General features: G+C 40.8%; 1 protein-coding gene across 6 annotated transcripts in view; it reads left to right on the top strand.

Annotated features, from left to right (window-relative positions):
• Positions 1 to 10,277, top strand: part of NRP1 (neuropilin 1) — a 138,856-nt gene extending 128,579 nt beyond the window's left edge. For 4 of the 6 annotated variants that reach the window (XM_049624782.1, XM_049624783.1, XM_049624785.1 and 1 more), the window contains 4 exons: positions 2,042 to 2,316; positions 2,793 to 2,889; positions 5,167 to 5,217; positions 7,351 to 10,277. In XM_049624782.1, the coding sequence (XP_049480739.1) occupies positions 2,042 to 2,316; positions 2,793 to 2,889; positions 5,167 to 5,217; positions 7,351 to 7,640 (713 nt within the window). In that variant the 3' untranslated portion in view covers positions 7,641 to 10,277. The remainder of the gene's footprint in view (positions 1 to 2,041; positions 2,317 to 2,792; positions 2,890 to 5,166; positions 5,218 to 7,350) is intronic. The other 2 variants (XM_049624786.1, XM_049624784.1) reach the window with 1 other exon arrangement.
• Positions 10,278 to 14,769: the final 4,492 nt, after the last annotated feature.

Raw genomic sequence — 14,769 nt, 5'->3', positions numbered from 1 at the left:
GTAAAATATCCTGCTGTTCAATTTTGAATTTTTTCAAAGAAACCCACGTGGTTTTCTGCAGTTGACTTCTAAGAGGGAAGCTATGTACCTCCTTAAGGAGGATTCCTGAAGCCCATCATCTTCCCTGGTTCATTGAACAAGGGTTGTTTGAGGAGCTCTATTACTTTAGATTAGATGCTGAACTGGACACTGGAGATTCGGGAATAAAGGAGGGTAGCCCTGCCCTGAGGAGCTCACAGTCTGGTTGCAGGTGAGAAATGATTACTGTGCTGGCGTGAGGGTGCCCCAAGGTGGGGGTGAGCAGAGACAAGAAAGGTAACACGGGGGACCAGAGAAAGCAGTTCTGTCCCGGAGACTGTCTGAGCTAGGATGGCATGTGCAGACGTGGAGGAGGGATGGCAGGTGGTATGGTTGGGCAGGTTCCTCTGTGAAGCAGTTAGATATGTGGCAGGGGGGGTGTGTGGCCTCGGGTGTCACGTGAAGAAGTGAAGAGGCTAACGGTAGTGAGGAGCCACTGACAAGCTTTGAGCAGAGGAGTGACAGGAGCATGTTTTTAGAAGACCACAGTGCATCGGGGCAGAGGTCATGACAGATTTCTCAGGCAGCCATCTTTCCTCTATCCAAGTCCAGTTTTCTCCTTCTTTCTTCCACCTCTTCACTGACTAGCCAAAATAAACCTCTTGGACTCCATTAGTGTGCTTCCTCTCTGCAGCATCTCTAACTTCAGTATTTTTCCCTAAGATGGGCATGTTGGGCACAGAGGCACGATGGGTGTGTTTTCTACCTGCCCCTGCTGGTAGACTGATACCCTACTCACCTCAGGGAAATGGCAGTGTCACACAGATAGGGTAAAGTAGTGGGAGAAAACAAACCCCAAGAGTGACTGAGTTCCCTTGGTCATGAGAGCGCGCCACAAAAACAGTATCAAACAAACTGCTGGAATTTCCACCCTCTTCGTATTTCACCCGTTGGTTTCATTAAGAGTGTTTTGGTGCAATCTCATCTAAGCAGCCAGGTGATGGAAGCAAGTTGCCCACTGATGCATCCACCTGGACACTGTTGATGCAGGCGAGCAGATACAAGGACATGCCCACATGTGCACAGTGAAAAAGTATCTCACAAACACACAAACCCCTTGGGAAGCAAACAAAACATCCTGCTGCCCACTGCGGCCCAAGCGTCAGATTCGCACTTACATCAGGTGAAGCGTTAGAGTAGGTATTTCTATTTGCAGAGCAAACAATGAAACATGAGCTGTGTGTATAGACCAGGTGGTGGCAGGGGGAAATGTTCCCACTGGGGGTAATTAAAAGCAAAGCCAAGAGTAAGTCCTTGCCGCCCGGCAAGTGTCTACGCTGCCAAAATGGCAAGTTCTAATAAGCCTCAAATATGCAACCTTGCCTCTCCTTGAACCAGAAGCCCACATCAAACAAGAGTGGGACTTGAGCTGAGATTCAAGCTCTCAGGTGTATTTAAGGAATTTATAAGCCATTAAAATAAATGAGGAAAAAATCATCTGACTTTGTGGGAAAAAGAAGATGACTAGATTATTTGGAAAAACTGCAACTTTATTATTATCAAGAAGCTATAGTGACCTAAGTATCCTCACCCAGCTGAAATGATAAATAAGAAAACATCAAAATATGTTCCATTTAATGTCTGTGTTCACATCAGTGCTGCTGAAACTATTTTAAAGTTGCATGAAAGTAGGTCTGCCCTCTGCTTTCAGTGTGCTTGCAACGATGCAAAGGCCAACTGGAGTCACAGCCTAGATCCATGTGACAGTGCATTCCAAATATGTAGCATCCAAATTAATGCTGCTTCACAGCCTTCTCCCAATTAAGCATCCACTCACAGAGGCTTGGAGTGCAGACCCAGTTGCCAAAGAGGTTCCCCAACAACAGCACACCGCTCCCTTTCCACTGCACATTTGGGTTCTTGGTGCTTAGCCTAGGAGAGAAGGTTGAGTCACGGAACTGGAAAGAAGAGGTAAAGGATTCATACATTCAGCCACTCTCCCTAACCTGGGTTTTTGTCACAGCAGGAGATGGCAACTTCATCTATTCCCAAGCCGACGAAAACCAGAAGGGCAAAGTGGCTCGTCTGGTGAGCCCCGTGGTTTATTCCCAGAACTCCGCCCACTGCATGACCTTCTGGTATCACATGTCTGGTTCACACGTGGGCACGCTGAGGGTCAAACTGCACTATCAGAAGCCAGAGGAGTATGACCAGTTAGTCTGGATGGCCATCGGACACCAGGGAGACCACTGGAAGGAAGGGCGTGTCCTGCTCCACAAGTCTCTGAAGCTTTATCAGGTATGCCCCTTTCCCTTCCCCGGGTGGGAGGGCAACTCCTTCAGAGACACTGAGATAATGTTGAAAATCATGGAGAAGAGATGTGGGAATTATTCCAAAGATGATTTCGGGCATTTCCCGAACCTGGGATTTCGCTGCAATCTCAGTAGCTTCGCAGTCTCCAACATTATAGGAATAGAACCAATTTGCTGAGAAAGAGGAGAATGCTACTTTATAATCTATTTCTGGCTGCCACAATGAACATTCCTTTTATTTGGTGCTTTCCCCAGTTTAACGTTTTGAGTTATAAAAAGAGAGTGTTAGAAGTTTGATGCCATCACCAGGCAGTTAACATAGATTGATGATCGAAGCGCACGCTTACGTGAAATCTCATGAATTTAATTTATGTGCCATAGATTGAACTGAACAAGCGTTTGTAAACACTGCTATTCAGGACCGAACATTTCAATACTGTGAAAATGATTTCATTTTGTTAGGTGATTTTTGAAGGTGAAATCGGAAAAGGAAACCTTGGCGGGATTGCAGTGGATGACATTAGTATTAATAACCACATTTCACAAGAGGACTGCGCAAGTAAGTGTGAAGTGCTGTCGAAACCAGACGCACTTTCCCAGGGCACAGTTATTTTCACGTGATGGTGTTTGTCTTGTTCATTTAGACCTAGAATTGCAATGCAGGCTATAGGCACATCCTGTGAAGTGCAAATTTTGATGCAACAGGGCATAAAATCAGGTCAGTTTATCTTTAGCTATGTCCTGTCCTAACCCAGTTCATTTAGTGTCTGATTGTACCTGCAAAACCACATAAATAATGTGGAATCCAAAAGCCGTAGCTCAGAAGAAAGACTCACAGTTTACAGGCTATATATACCATGCCAAAACATTTTGATGAAAAGTGGAAAACTCAGACATCTGGATAATTCCAAATATCTGAGTCTGTAAACAAAACAGCAGGCCGTTGAAAATTTTGAGCACAGTGAACTTAATTAAGGTTACATTTTTAAGGAATCATAGAAGCTATAATTCTTTGCTTTATTACAAATAAGTAGATGTTTCTGACTCTGAAAATAGTGGAAATGACTCAAGAGAATAAATGAAATTTTGAGACTTTGCCTAGTATTACAGTTTATGGTTTTTATTGGTCTGGATGTATAGATGAAAGTTGACATAGAAAACCAATTCATATTCCCTGGTTCTTGATATGTAATTATAAATAGAATCACTAATGGCAATGTAATAGCACAGTAATTAGTCTTAAGCTCCATTTGCTACACTTAAACTTTTGCTATATATCATATAATAGGATGTTAATTATAACAAAATGGAGTAAGCCTACTGGGCAAATTTAAGACAAAGGGGGCCTGTTGGCTGTAATGGGTTTTTGGTCATTTCAGCAATTTACAAAGCTTTTAATATACAATATATTGAATATATGTAATCCTAAAGTGGCAATAATTTGATATGGTCAATTAAAGAAATTAGGGGAAAAAGAGCAGTGAATAAAGATCTGCTTCTTCGTACTATGTAAGGAAATCTATTTAATGCCACACTACTTAGCAGGTCTTCACAAGAAATGATAAGACTTAATATTTCAGTTGCAATTACTCTACAGATTGGCCACATCCAAGTCTACACTGTTGTTAAAATATGTATTTCAGGGGTGCCTGGGTGGCTCAGTCGGTTAAGCATCCAGCTTCAGCTCAGGTCGTGATCTCAGGGTTTGTGAGTTCAAGCCCTGCGTTGAGCTCTGTGCTGCCAGCTCAGAGCCTGGAGCCTGGTTCCGATTATTTGTCTCCCTCTCTCTCTCAAAAATAAACATTTAAAAAAATACGCATTTCATGCAGTTACACAGGCTTTCCTATTCCAAGATGAGAATTATATTTTTAGAACGTAAGAGTAAACTCCCTAAACTAAGGAAAAGAAATCAAATTTAATTCCATTCATCAAGTTTTAATGGACTGCATATTGTATGCAAAGCAGCATCCAAGTGCTCCGGTGAATATATAGAGGGATTGAGACAATTCTGTGAGCATTTTTCTTTTCATGTGACTGGTCCACATGGCTATAGCTGTTATGAAGCAATGTACTCAGAAAGTCACAACTAATGCATTGTCAAAATACTCTATGTTGCTGTCACAATAAAAAGATGTCTAAGATAACTGTATAATTATTCATCAAATATATATCCTTGAATATTTAGCTATGGATGCTATGAGACTATCAACTATTTATTACTTATCCACACATTTATGCAACAAATATTTATTGAGGCACCTTTTATGTTCTAGACACTGTTGTAAATGTTGGGAATATAGCAGTGAATAAAGTACTCAAACTCCCCACCTCCTACTCAAAACCACATGAGCTACTGGGACTCTTTTCCAGAGGGTTTTTTTTGTTTGTTTGTTTGTTTGTTTTTTTGTTAAGACACAGGACACAGTCTCTTGCCTCAAAGAGCTAGGAAGCAGTTATCTACAAAAGCACAGGATGGTAGCCATATGCACAACCCCACTACTGTTTCCTGTTTTCATCAGACTTCTCCCCACACTCCAGATGCCAAAACCATCACCCTCCACTCTTCTCTTCAAAACATGGATAGCTGTGCTACCTGGATTTTGATGTGACACAGATATCCTAGTCATCTGACATTGCCCCTCTATTGATCTATAGTTATGTGGTAGGGTGGGATTAGACTAAAAACTCTCAAGGAGATCTAGCAGAACCATTAGTGTGAAGAAGGGGTGTGTGTGTGTGTGTGTGTGTGTGTGTGTGTGTGAAGGTTTATGTGGTTGTGTGTATCGAATTTTGTTGGCAGTTCAAATATCTCTTTCAATTTTGTTTAACTTGTCAGAACCGGCAGACCTGGATAAAAGGAACCCAGAAAATAAAATTGATGAAACAGGTAAATTTTTCTTGCTGACCAATTTTTTTTTTAATTTACTATGGCTTTCATGGTAAATTTTATGAAGCAACTTTCTGGAATGTTAGTGACCTGGTATATCAAAGCAGTTCAAATAAAATAAACGTCTCTGCCCATGGAGCTGCGAATTGTCACAGAGTGAGTGCTCTCTTCTAAGCTGTCTGGAGGTCTAGGGAAGCCACTGAGGCAAGTCCAGCTTGGGGGAGTGGCTGAGCCCTGGGGGAGCGTGCTCGCCCTGCCCTCCCCTGTCTGAGCTGGAGGAGCCCCTAGAGCATAACTGTGTGAAACACTCTCACTTTACAACTGTAGAAGTAGGAAACCAGTAAAGACCATGACTTACCCAGAGACCAGTGCTAATTTTCATACAGTAATTTGAAGCCAACCTAAATTCTTGTCTGGTTGATATCCAGACATGATCTTTGAGGACTGGAACCCAATTTTTGTGATAAGCTGTTGTGTTCAATCTGTTTCCCTCCTCCTCTTCATGGGACCCCTAACTTTGTGTTAATGAAGACAGTGATGAGGATGAGGATGATGATGATGATGGCAAGGATTTATTGAGGACCTAGTATGTTCCACACACTTTACATATGTATCTTCTATGCTCTCTAAAGCTTATTTATCCCCATTTTGTACACGAGGAGGCTGAAAAACTCAGATCAGTGACTTGCCTTTAAGTAGCACGGTTAATTGGGTGGTAGCCTCGGATCTTACACGGATTAATCTGAAAATGTATGTTTTTCTTGACTACTTTGTGATCAAATACAAGACATTTGATCAGAGTTGGGCCTTGCCTACTGCTATTTTATTTCTAGAAGCTTCTGTACCTCCCAGCCAGCAGTTGTGGATTGATGGACACTTGCCCCGGAATCACTCACAGCTGCTGCCAACATTTCTGTATCCTACACATTAGCATAGGCACCTGTTGCCCGTAGAAATGTGGACTGGCTATAGTCAGACTTGGACTTGATAGACACAGATAAATATGGCACTATACTATGACATTAGTAACATTAACACCCAGCTCATTCAGCTTAGTTACACAGCCCACCACGCTGAGATGTAAACTTTATTAGAGGTTGTTTCAAAACAATGTTTCAAGGGAGAGAATATTAATATGCCCCAAGGCTTGTTTTCCCCTGTTTAGGGACTTGCATCTCATATTTTTAGTTTTCTTTGATTGGAATCTTTGTTGATCAGAACACCATTAAGTAAACACTGAATGTTGTGCATTAACATTTTAGTCTCATTTCTAGTACCACATAATTAGGCTCAGAGCTCCCATGTTAATAATTTTTCATGTTCCACTCTAAAGAAAACATTTCCCCAGTGACTGAACTGCAGAGCAGTGTGACTGTCTCCAGTGAAACCACCAAGGCTGCAAAGATGCTGATTATTAACTGTGTTCTATTCAGCACAACACAGACACGGTCTCTAGCTCTGAGCCATAACCCATTTGAAATGTCAGCAGCAAGCATCCCCTTTGTCCTGAAAGCTCTCTCCTTCTTGAGTGAACCCACAGTGGATTTGGGGGGAATCTGTTTGACTTGAGGATTTTACATGTGGAGGAACAAACACGTGTGTAAACTGTGCCCAGACTCGCTGGAAATGGTGCCACGTGAAAGGGCAGCTTGGAAGATTTCCTTGTGCCTGGTTTGGGGATCAGGCAAACACACAGGTCATGGTCAAATCCCCTTACTAGCCAAATGTGTGACTAAGCATTTTGCAGAGCTTGATGACCACATGTTTGGCCAGGGACTGTAAACACAGATTGTGATCTAGCACAGATGGTGGGCTGTGCAAAATCTGAATTCGATTAGAACATAACCCTCCCTGTATGTCCAGAATCAGTTGTTTCCATGTACTGAGCTATCTATCAGAGTCACAGCACCGACTCCCCAGAACTCTCCCCTCCCATACCTCAGTTCTAAATCTTGGTGTTTCCCGCACATGGGGGAGCCAAACCCCACTTCAGAGATTGCCCGCGGGTCCTTGAGAGAGGACAGACGAAACTGGAGTGTGGGATTTGCTTTTTTCTCTCCTTTTTGTCTCTTCTGTCCACTTTCATCTGGTATGTTGGCATTGCTCATGGGGCCAATTGTTCTTTTCCCCTAGGGAGCACCCCAGGCTATGAAGGCACAGGAGAAAGCAATGAGAACATCTCCAGGAAGCCGGGCAACGTATTGAAGACCTTGGATCCCATCCTCATCACCATCATAGCCATGAGTGCCCTGGGCGTCCTCCTGGGTGCCGTGTGTGGGGTCGTGCTGTACTGTGCCTGTTGGCACAATGGGATGTCCGAAAGAAACTTATCTGCCCTGGAGAACTATAACTTTGAACTCGTGGATGGAGTGAAGTTGAAAAAGGACAAACTGAATACACAGAGTACTTATTCGGAGGCATGAAGGCAGACAGATGAAAAGACGAGTCAGAGAATTGAAGGGGAAGGACGTAACTTGAACGTGCTGGGGAACTGTTTGTTGATCTCTCTCACTGTACAGGCTGGGAAGTGCGTTGATGACGCTGAGCCAGGCTTTTCTCAGGAGCATCCATGAGTACGGCCGACAGACATGAACAAGTTAGCTGTGTTCGCAATCGGAATCATGTACAGTCAGCTTTTTTCTGTTGGTTTCATTTGAATAATCCAATGCTGGTGTTGAGACCAAGTATGAATGACTTAATGATTCATTTCGACTCTCCCTCCCCATTCTCTCTCCTCTTCCTTTTATGGATTCTTTTCAGAAACTGTGCAAAATCCAAGATGCTGGCACCAAGTGTATTCAGCGGGGCCCTTTTGATGGACATGCTACCTGTAGCCCAGTGCCCAGAATCTATTAGAATAACTGCACTTCAGTGGACTCCTGAAGCTGTACTTGTGTATAATTGCCCGCGTCGTGCATAGGCAAAGAAGGGTTAGGATGTTTTATGTTAAAGTGCTGTAGCCTCAGTACCAGTATAGTGTGTCAGCTCTGTTTACAAAGCAATACCGTCAAATTTTCTTGATGTTTTCCAGTGTTGTACTAAACCTCGTGCTTGTGAACTCCATACAGGAAACCGTGCCATCACCAAACACTGCTGGCAACTGGGTGTGCTGCCGACAACCGCAATGAAAAATCCTTGGCACTGGCTAGTCTATGTCCTCTCAAGTGCCTTTTTGTTTGTACTGGTTCTCATTGTGTTACATTAACAACCTGCTCTGTTTCTCGCTGGTGAAAGCCCTACTCTTTAATCAAACCCTGGTGGCCCACTGACTAAGAAGAAAGTATATTTTAGTGTGAGATGTCAGCCCCTGGGAAGGCAAGGGCTCCGAAGATTTGGCAATGTGGCTTAATTGTTCTGCTTTTTCCGTAGTTCAATTTCATGTCTCTTGACCCTTTTGTATAAAGCTGCAATATTCTCTCTTATTGGTCTTTCATATGGAATGTATTTTCAAATGTAAACTCTTTCTCTCCTCTCTCTTTCTCTCTCTTTGTCTCTCTGTCTCTCTGTCTCTCTCTCTCTCTCTCTCTCTTTTTTCTCTCTTAGAATTTAAGCATTTGCCATTGTCCAGAAAAGAAACTTGCAGCTTTAACCTGCTGGTAATGGCAAGCAATTTTGCTAGACTTTATGTTTAAAAATAAATAAATAAGGGAAATTCCTAACTTTGCCCTCCAAAGTCTAACTTTGGTTTTCTTGTTAACTGGTTAAAGTGACAGTATCTTTTTTCCTTAAGCCATTTGTCTGTCTGCTCCAATCAAAATGATCTGAGATAGAAATGTTTGCATTTAATAGAGTGAGAAGCTGAGGGAGAAGGAATACTAATTGGCTTTTAAGTGAGACCCAAAGGAAGGACTGAATACAATTCTCCAAGTATCCAAAAATATGAGATTTTTACATCCAAATATGCAAAATGACCCTTGAGAACCCTCTTGTTTTGCTATTGAATCAGACAAGGGAAATGGAAGAAAGAACAGTTAATTTAAGAAAGTGACTATAAATCCTGGTGCCTGGGGGGAAGTATTTTAAGATAATACGGGGAAAGAAAACAAGTAAAGTCAAAACAAATCTTTAAAAACATCCATTCAGCAGCAACGCTGAAAAAACAGACTTGAATGAATGCACCTAGAAACTTCCAATGGCTCACAAAGAAAAAGCCTGCCTTGGGACTGGTAAGAAGGAAGCCTAGAACCAACAGCACAGAGCCGTAAATATCTTATCAGGCAGCATGTGAATTAATCCAAAGAAGCTGTGGTTGTTTCCCGTGTATTTGTATCAGGCCATGGTGTATAGAATTTTAGATTGTCCTTCCTACATTGCCCTGGGTCCCTTTCAGACGCATTTGTGGGAGTCACATTTGCATCATGAATGGGTCAGTCCATTCATCTTGGTTTAATTGGATTATGAATGCCTTTTGTTTCCAGGAAAGTATTGATCACTAGGAAAAAAGAATAGATTTTTATCCCCAGAGGCATTCATTCAGTTGTTACAATCATACCAGGATGAAAGCACCAAGATGTGTTTTTGGTTTTTTGCTTTTTTTTTTTTTTTTAAGGCAACAGACTTAGAGTTGTCCTTAGTCAAGGAAAAATGATACTGCAACTTTAAATTTTAAAGTATCTTGCACTGATAAATATATTTAAAAATTATATGTTTATAAAGTTATTAATTTGTAAAGGCAGTGTTACAAAATGTTCAGTTTATATTGTTTTAGATTGTTTCGTAATTTTTAAAGGTGTAAAATAACCTATTTTTTCTTTATTGAAATCTATAAGACTTTCTGTAGTAAAATGTTTTCATTTTACTGGTATATGATTGCTTCATGTTTTGTACCATCATAAAATTTTGTGCAAATTTTTTTTACAGAAATTTTTATTTTCTATGACAATATGACGCTTGTAAATTGTTGTTTCAAAATGAACAGCGAAGCCTTAACTTTCAATGACATTTGTATTCTCAGACACTGAGTAGCATAAAAACCACATAGAACTGAACTGTAACTTAGATTCCAAACTATGACTACTACATTCCAAAGAAACAGTTGAATTAAACATTTTCATAAAACACCCACACCTGATGGCTTTTATTATATTAGCTTTGTTCTTGTTAAAGAAATTGGTATTGTGCCAACATTGAATCACTTCCAAGATTTTTTAAAGTTCTTTTTCTTTTCAAAATTTTCTTTTTCAAAATTTATTTTACAAAGAGAGAGAGTGAGCTGGGAAGAGGGGCAGAGGGAGAGAGAGAAAGAATTCCAAGCAGGCTTCACGCTCAGTGCAGAGCCTGGCATGGGGCTCCATCCCACGACCTGAGCTGAAATCAACAGTCACTCAACTGACTGAGCCACCTAGGTGCCCCTAAAGTTCTTTTTTTAATTTTTAAAGTATATCCTAATTAGGAGAGAAAGTTAAGAAGACATATCCCAAAGTAGAATACTGAGCCAAATTAGACACTGTCAGGATATAGGAATATAGAATTTAGCCTTATACACAGAAATTTTTCAACCCCAAATCTTATGTCAAATGCTCTTTATTCCATTTGGTAAATCTTTTTTTTTTTTTTTTAATGAAATTCACAAACATCTGTTGGTAAGTCTTGTTTTTATAGAAAGTAGGTATTACACTGACAGGGTTTATGCATGTGCCTATGTAGGTGTAAGGCAGTGTTAAGCATGGCATTACAACTGGCCATTTGCTAATTCTTAGGAAAGTTTCTATTCCATCTGGGACTAAAATAATAGTAATAGTAATAATGATAATGACAGCAACACGAAAGCAAGAGAAATGTTAAGCCAAAGCATGCTGAGTATGACTCTTTACAAAACTTCTTCCAGCAACCCTACTGTCCACAGACCAACAATTCTTTGTTTATCTATAATCCTTTGATTGTAGGGAAATTTGAAAGCATAGGAACTTCTTGAGAAGTGGGCTGTTCTGTATAGCTCTTTGCAGGGAACCAATATTCCTGCTTCTCTGGACATTTTTGCCTTTTGCATCTTCCAAGATTTATCTAAGAATAAGACATTTTCCCTATTGAGGGAATTTTCAAGTCTCTCTGCTTAGAAGAGAGAGACAGAGCTGGGTAATCACTTCACCGAAGTTAAATTCTACCTACTTTCAGGGATGTTTCCAGAAAACATGATGACTGGCAAGCGTCTATCAGAATTCATCTAGAGATGCTTTCTGAAAAATGCTAAGGGCCCTCAATTAATATTGTCTCTGTCTCATGTTTGAGAAGGCCTTAAACATAGATGTTTTCACCCTGTGTCACCCCTGGTTAGCTGCTAGGCTATGTCCTTCTTACTGGGTGTAATGAGCTACATCACTCTATAATACTTCCCAAAGTCAGGAATTAAATGTATCATAAGGGTTGAAACACTTAAAAGCATGAAAATTATTTATTGTTTCATCTCCTGTCTTCCCTAATTACTTATTAATTGCCACTCGGGCTGAATTACACTAGTTCTTTTTGCAAATCAAATGGATTTTGTAACATTCCATAATATTTCTGCTTCCCAAAGGTAATTATAGCTGTTGTGTTGCATTAAAAAGCAGTTCTGTTAAGCATTAGTTCTATTTCCCTAACCTATATCCACTAAGGGATCTTTACCAGCTTTTCAACTTGGAGGTTGAGAAAGGGAGTAAAGGGAGCCCCAAAGTAAGTAGAACTGAGCACCAAAAGTAGGTAAGACTAGATTAATAACCTTTTTAAAAACCTGTCCAATGAAACATTGCAAGATGATTCAAATGAGAGCATCACATTATCACATTGCATGCAATGTGTTAGCAATAAATGTCCCTTGAACCAATCGTATCATTTTAGGAGGAAAAGAGTAAACTCCACTGCACCAGAATTTTCTATGGTGATGTCATTGTACTGCTTTTTATTGAAAGCATTACCTATTTTCACAGCAGCTCTTTGAGGTAAGGTTTGCAATATTATTCCACCTTATAAATGAGGAATCCAAAGTTTAGGGAGGTTGAATGATGAGTTCAGTGTATCTCTAATCTCATCTCCTCTTCCATTGCTCCTACCATCTCACAGCCCTGCATTTTCTTGCAAGGTGCTTGCACAGGGCCTTGCTACTCAAAGTGTGGCCCAAGAATCAGCATCAGTAGTGGCATCACCTGGACACCTATTAGAGCTACAGAATCTTAGGCCATACCCCAGACACACAGAGTCATTTTAATAATATCCCCAGATAACCTGTATTCCCATCCATTTAGGTTTGAGAAGTGCCAAAATAGTCTTCAGTTAATGCTGAGCCAGGTGTGTGAAAGTTTGCCTCACTTCCAATAGTGATTTTGAGACACTCAGAGATGGGGAAAATACACATGCCTGCAGGTTTCACAAAGCACTTTCCAGATGAGTCGGAAAACAGACTGGATGCAACCTGGAAAACAGAAAGTAAAATTAGCAAATGGGCAATCCCATTCAGAAGCACGATTGCTCTGGAGGGACCTACACATACATGGGCTTTTCTGAGACTGCAGAAATAGTGCTGATGAAGTATTTTGCTGGGCAAAAACTTTAAAGTGCTACAGAGCATAGCAAATACTCTACTCATCAGAGTATAATTGGGGGTGGGGTGGGGAAAGGAGGACCCATTTGTAAAGAGCCAAATCCTCCTACCCAAAAGAAGTTGCCTTATTTATTCAACACACACAGTTTACTACTTTACAAAGATGTTAAAATCCTGAATGGTAAAACTAGACTGAATCCTACTTGATTTTCCTTTGATGATTTCTAATCTTATTCCTTAGGGTCGTCTGTACAGCTGAATGGAATGATACCTATTATGATATAGGAGCTTAAGAAATGCGTAACACTTATAGCCAGTACCTACTGGTATCATTGCCCTGTTCGTGGTGTTAGGAAGCTGCTTGCTCTGGTAGAGTGTGATGCTGGGATTGGACATGCTGTCCTGTGAGGAGCTGTTGAGTCTCACCCTTGTGCTACTCAAATGAAATGTCTTGCCCATATGGAAAGCAGGTCCTGGTCCATCATGATGCTCCTTTCAGGGATTCAGACATCCCCCCTACTCCATCATTTCTGACATGCGCTAATGCCACACCCTTCTTCAAGGCCTGATCATCACCCTGACAGGATACAGTGCTGGCAATGCTAACAGTGCTAACAATCTTGATGTAATCCAGTCGGGAAACTGTACCATTGTTAACTTGAGCTATCCTTTCTCTAATTTTGTCCAATTTCTGAAAATCATTGATGTTGATTAAATTGCTTCTTGACTTTGAATATGTGATATCTTTAAAGCAGATTCAAATCCTCAGGTTTTTGTTTTGTTTTGGTTTTGGTTTTGGGGGTTTTTGTTTTGTTTGTTTTTTGGGTTTTTTTTTTGTAATTCTTCTGCTGTGATTCAAGCCCTCCATCTAAAAGGATCTTCTTTTTGGAGTCAAACATAGTTTTTGTTACATCAGCTTCTAATTCTCTATGTATTTAAGTTGCTGTTAGTTATAAGGAGAAATACTCTTTCTGGCATCCAGATAACAAATCATCCCTTTGATTTAATTTCATCTATTGATTAGGAGGTTTGGGTGGGTGGAGAGGCCCAGGAAGTGGCACCCATTCCATATTTTCCCTGTTCCTTAAGCACACGGAACTAGGACATCAGCTATGTGTACTTCAGCTAATGAATGAGCATATGGTGGCATCTACTTCGCATAAATTTCTTAACTCCTTATCATCATAACCACTACAATTTCCTGAATGTTTACTGTGTACCAAACTTCACTATATGCTTCAGTTAATCCTTAAAACAACCTTATTATGTTTTAAAGTTACAAAACAAGTCCAGCAAGGCTGAGAAATATAATTGATATCAAACAATTAGTTAGTAAGTAGCATTTCCAAGATTCAAACCCAGATCTGTCTATATTCCAAATGCTACTCTAAGCTACCTCCAAAGGTGAAGAAAAGGTCTTCTTGTTACCAATGTCATTTGTTACAGGAATGTTCTAGAATGAATGGAACTGTGATCTCACTTTACTGTTGGTCCAGGTGTTAGCTTAGGCTAACTATGGCTTGGCTATGCAGTAGTAAGAAATAAACTTCCAAGTATTACTGAGTCAACACATAAAAGGATATATTTCACTCATATAAGGCTATGGTGAATCAGGTAGCTCTGCAGGACACTTCTGTTCCAAGCAGTGACTCAAGGATCTGGGCTGTTTGCCTCTGGCTGCAATACCAACCAGAACACGGAGCTTCTAGTCTCCGTATAAAAAAAGACTAGCGGGGCGCCTGGGTGGCGCAGTCGGTTAAGCGTCCGACTTCAGCCAGGTCACGATCTCGCGGTCTGTGAGTTCGAGCCCCGCATCAGGCTCTGGGCTGATGGCTCGGAGCCTGGAGCCTGTTTCCGATTCTGTGTCTCCCTCTCTCTTTGCCCCTCCCCTGTTCATGCTCTGTCTCTCTCTGTCCCAAAAATAAATAAAAAACGTTGAAAAAAAAAAATTAAAAAAAAAAAAAAAAAAAGACTAGCACTGTCTCTTAAGTGCTGCAGCCTGGGATTGGCCCATGGCCCTAATTTTAAGGGTTTTG

This window comes from Panthera uncia, chromosome B4, assembly GCF_023721935.1.
Source record: "Panthera uncia isolate 11264 chromosome B4, Puncia_PCG_1.0, whole genome shotgun sequence".
NCBI classification, from domain to species: domain Eukaryota; kingdom Metazoa; phylum Chordata; class Mammalia; order Carnivora; family Felidae; genus Panthera; species Panthera uncia.
Note: the sequence above shows the minus strand (reverse complement) of the source record. Positions and strands in the feature narration are given on the sequence as shown.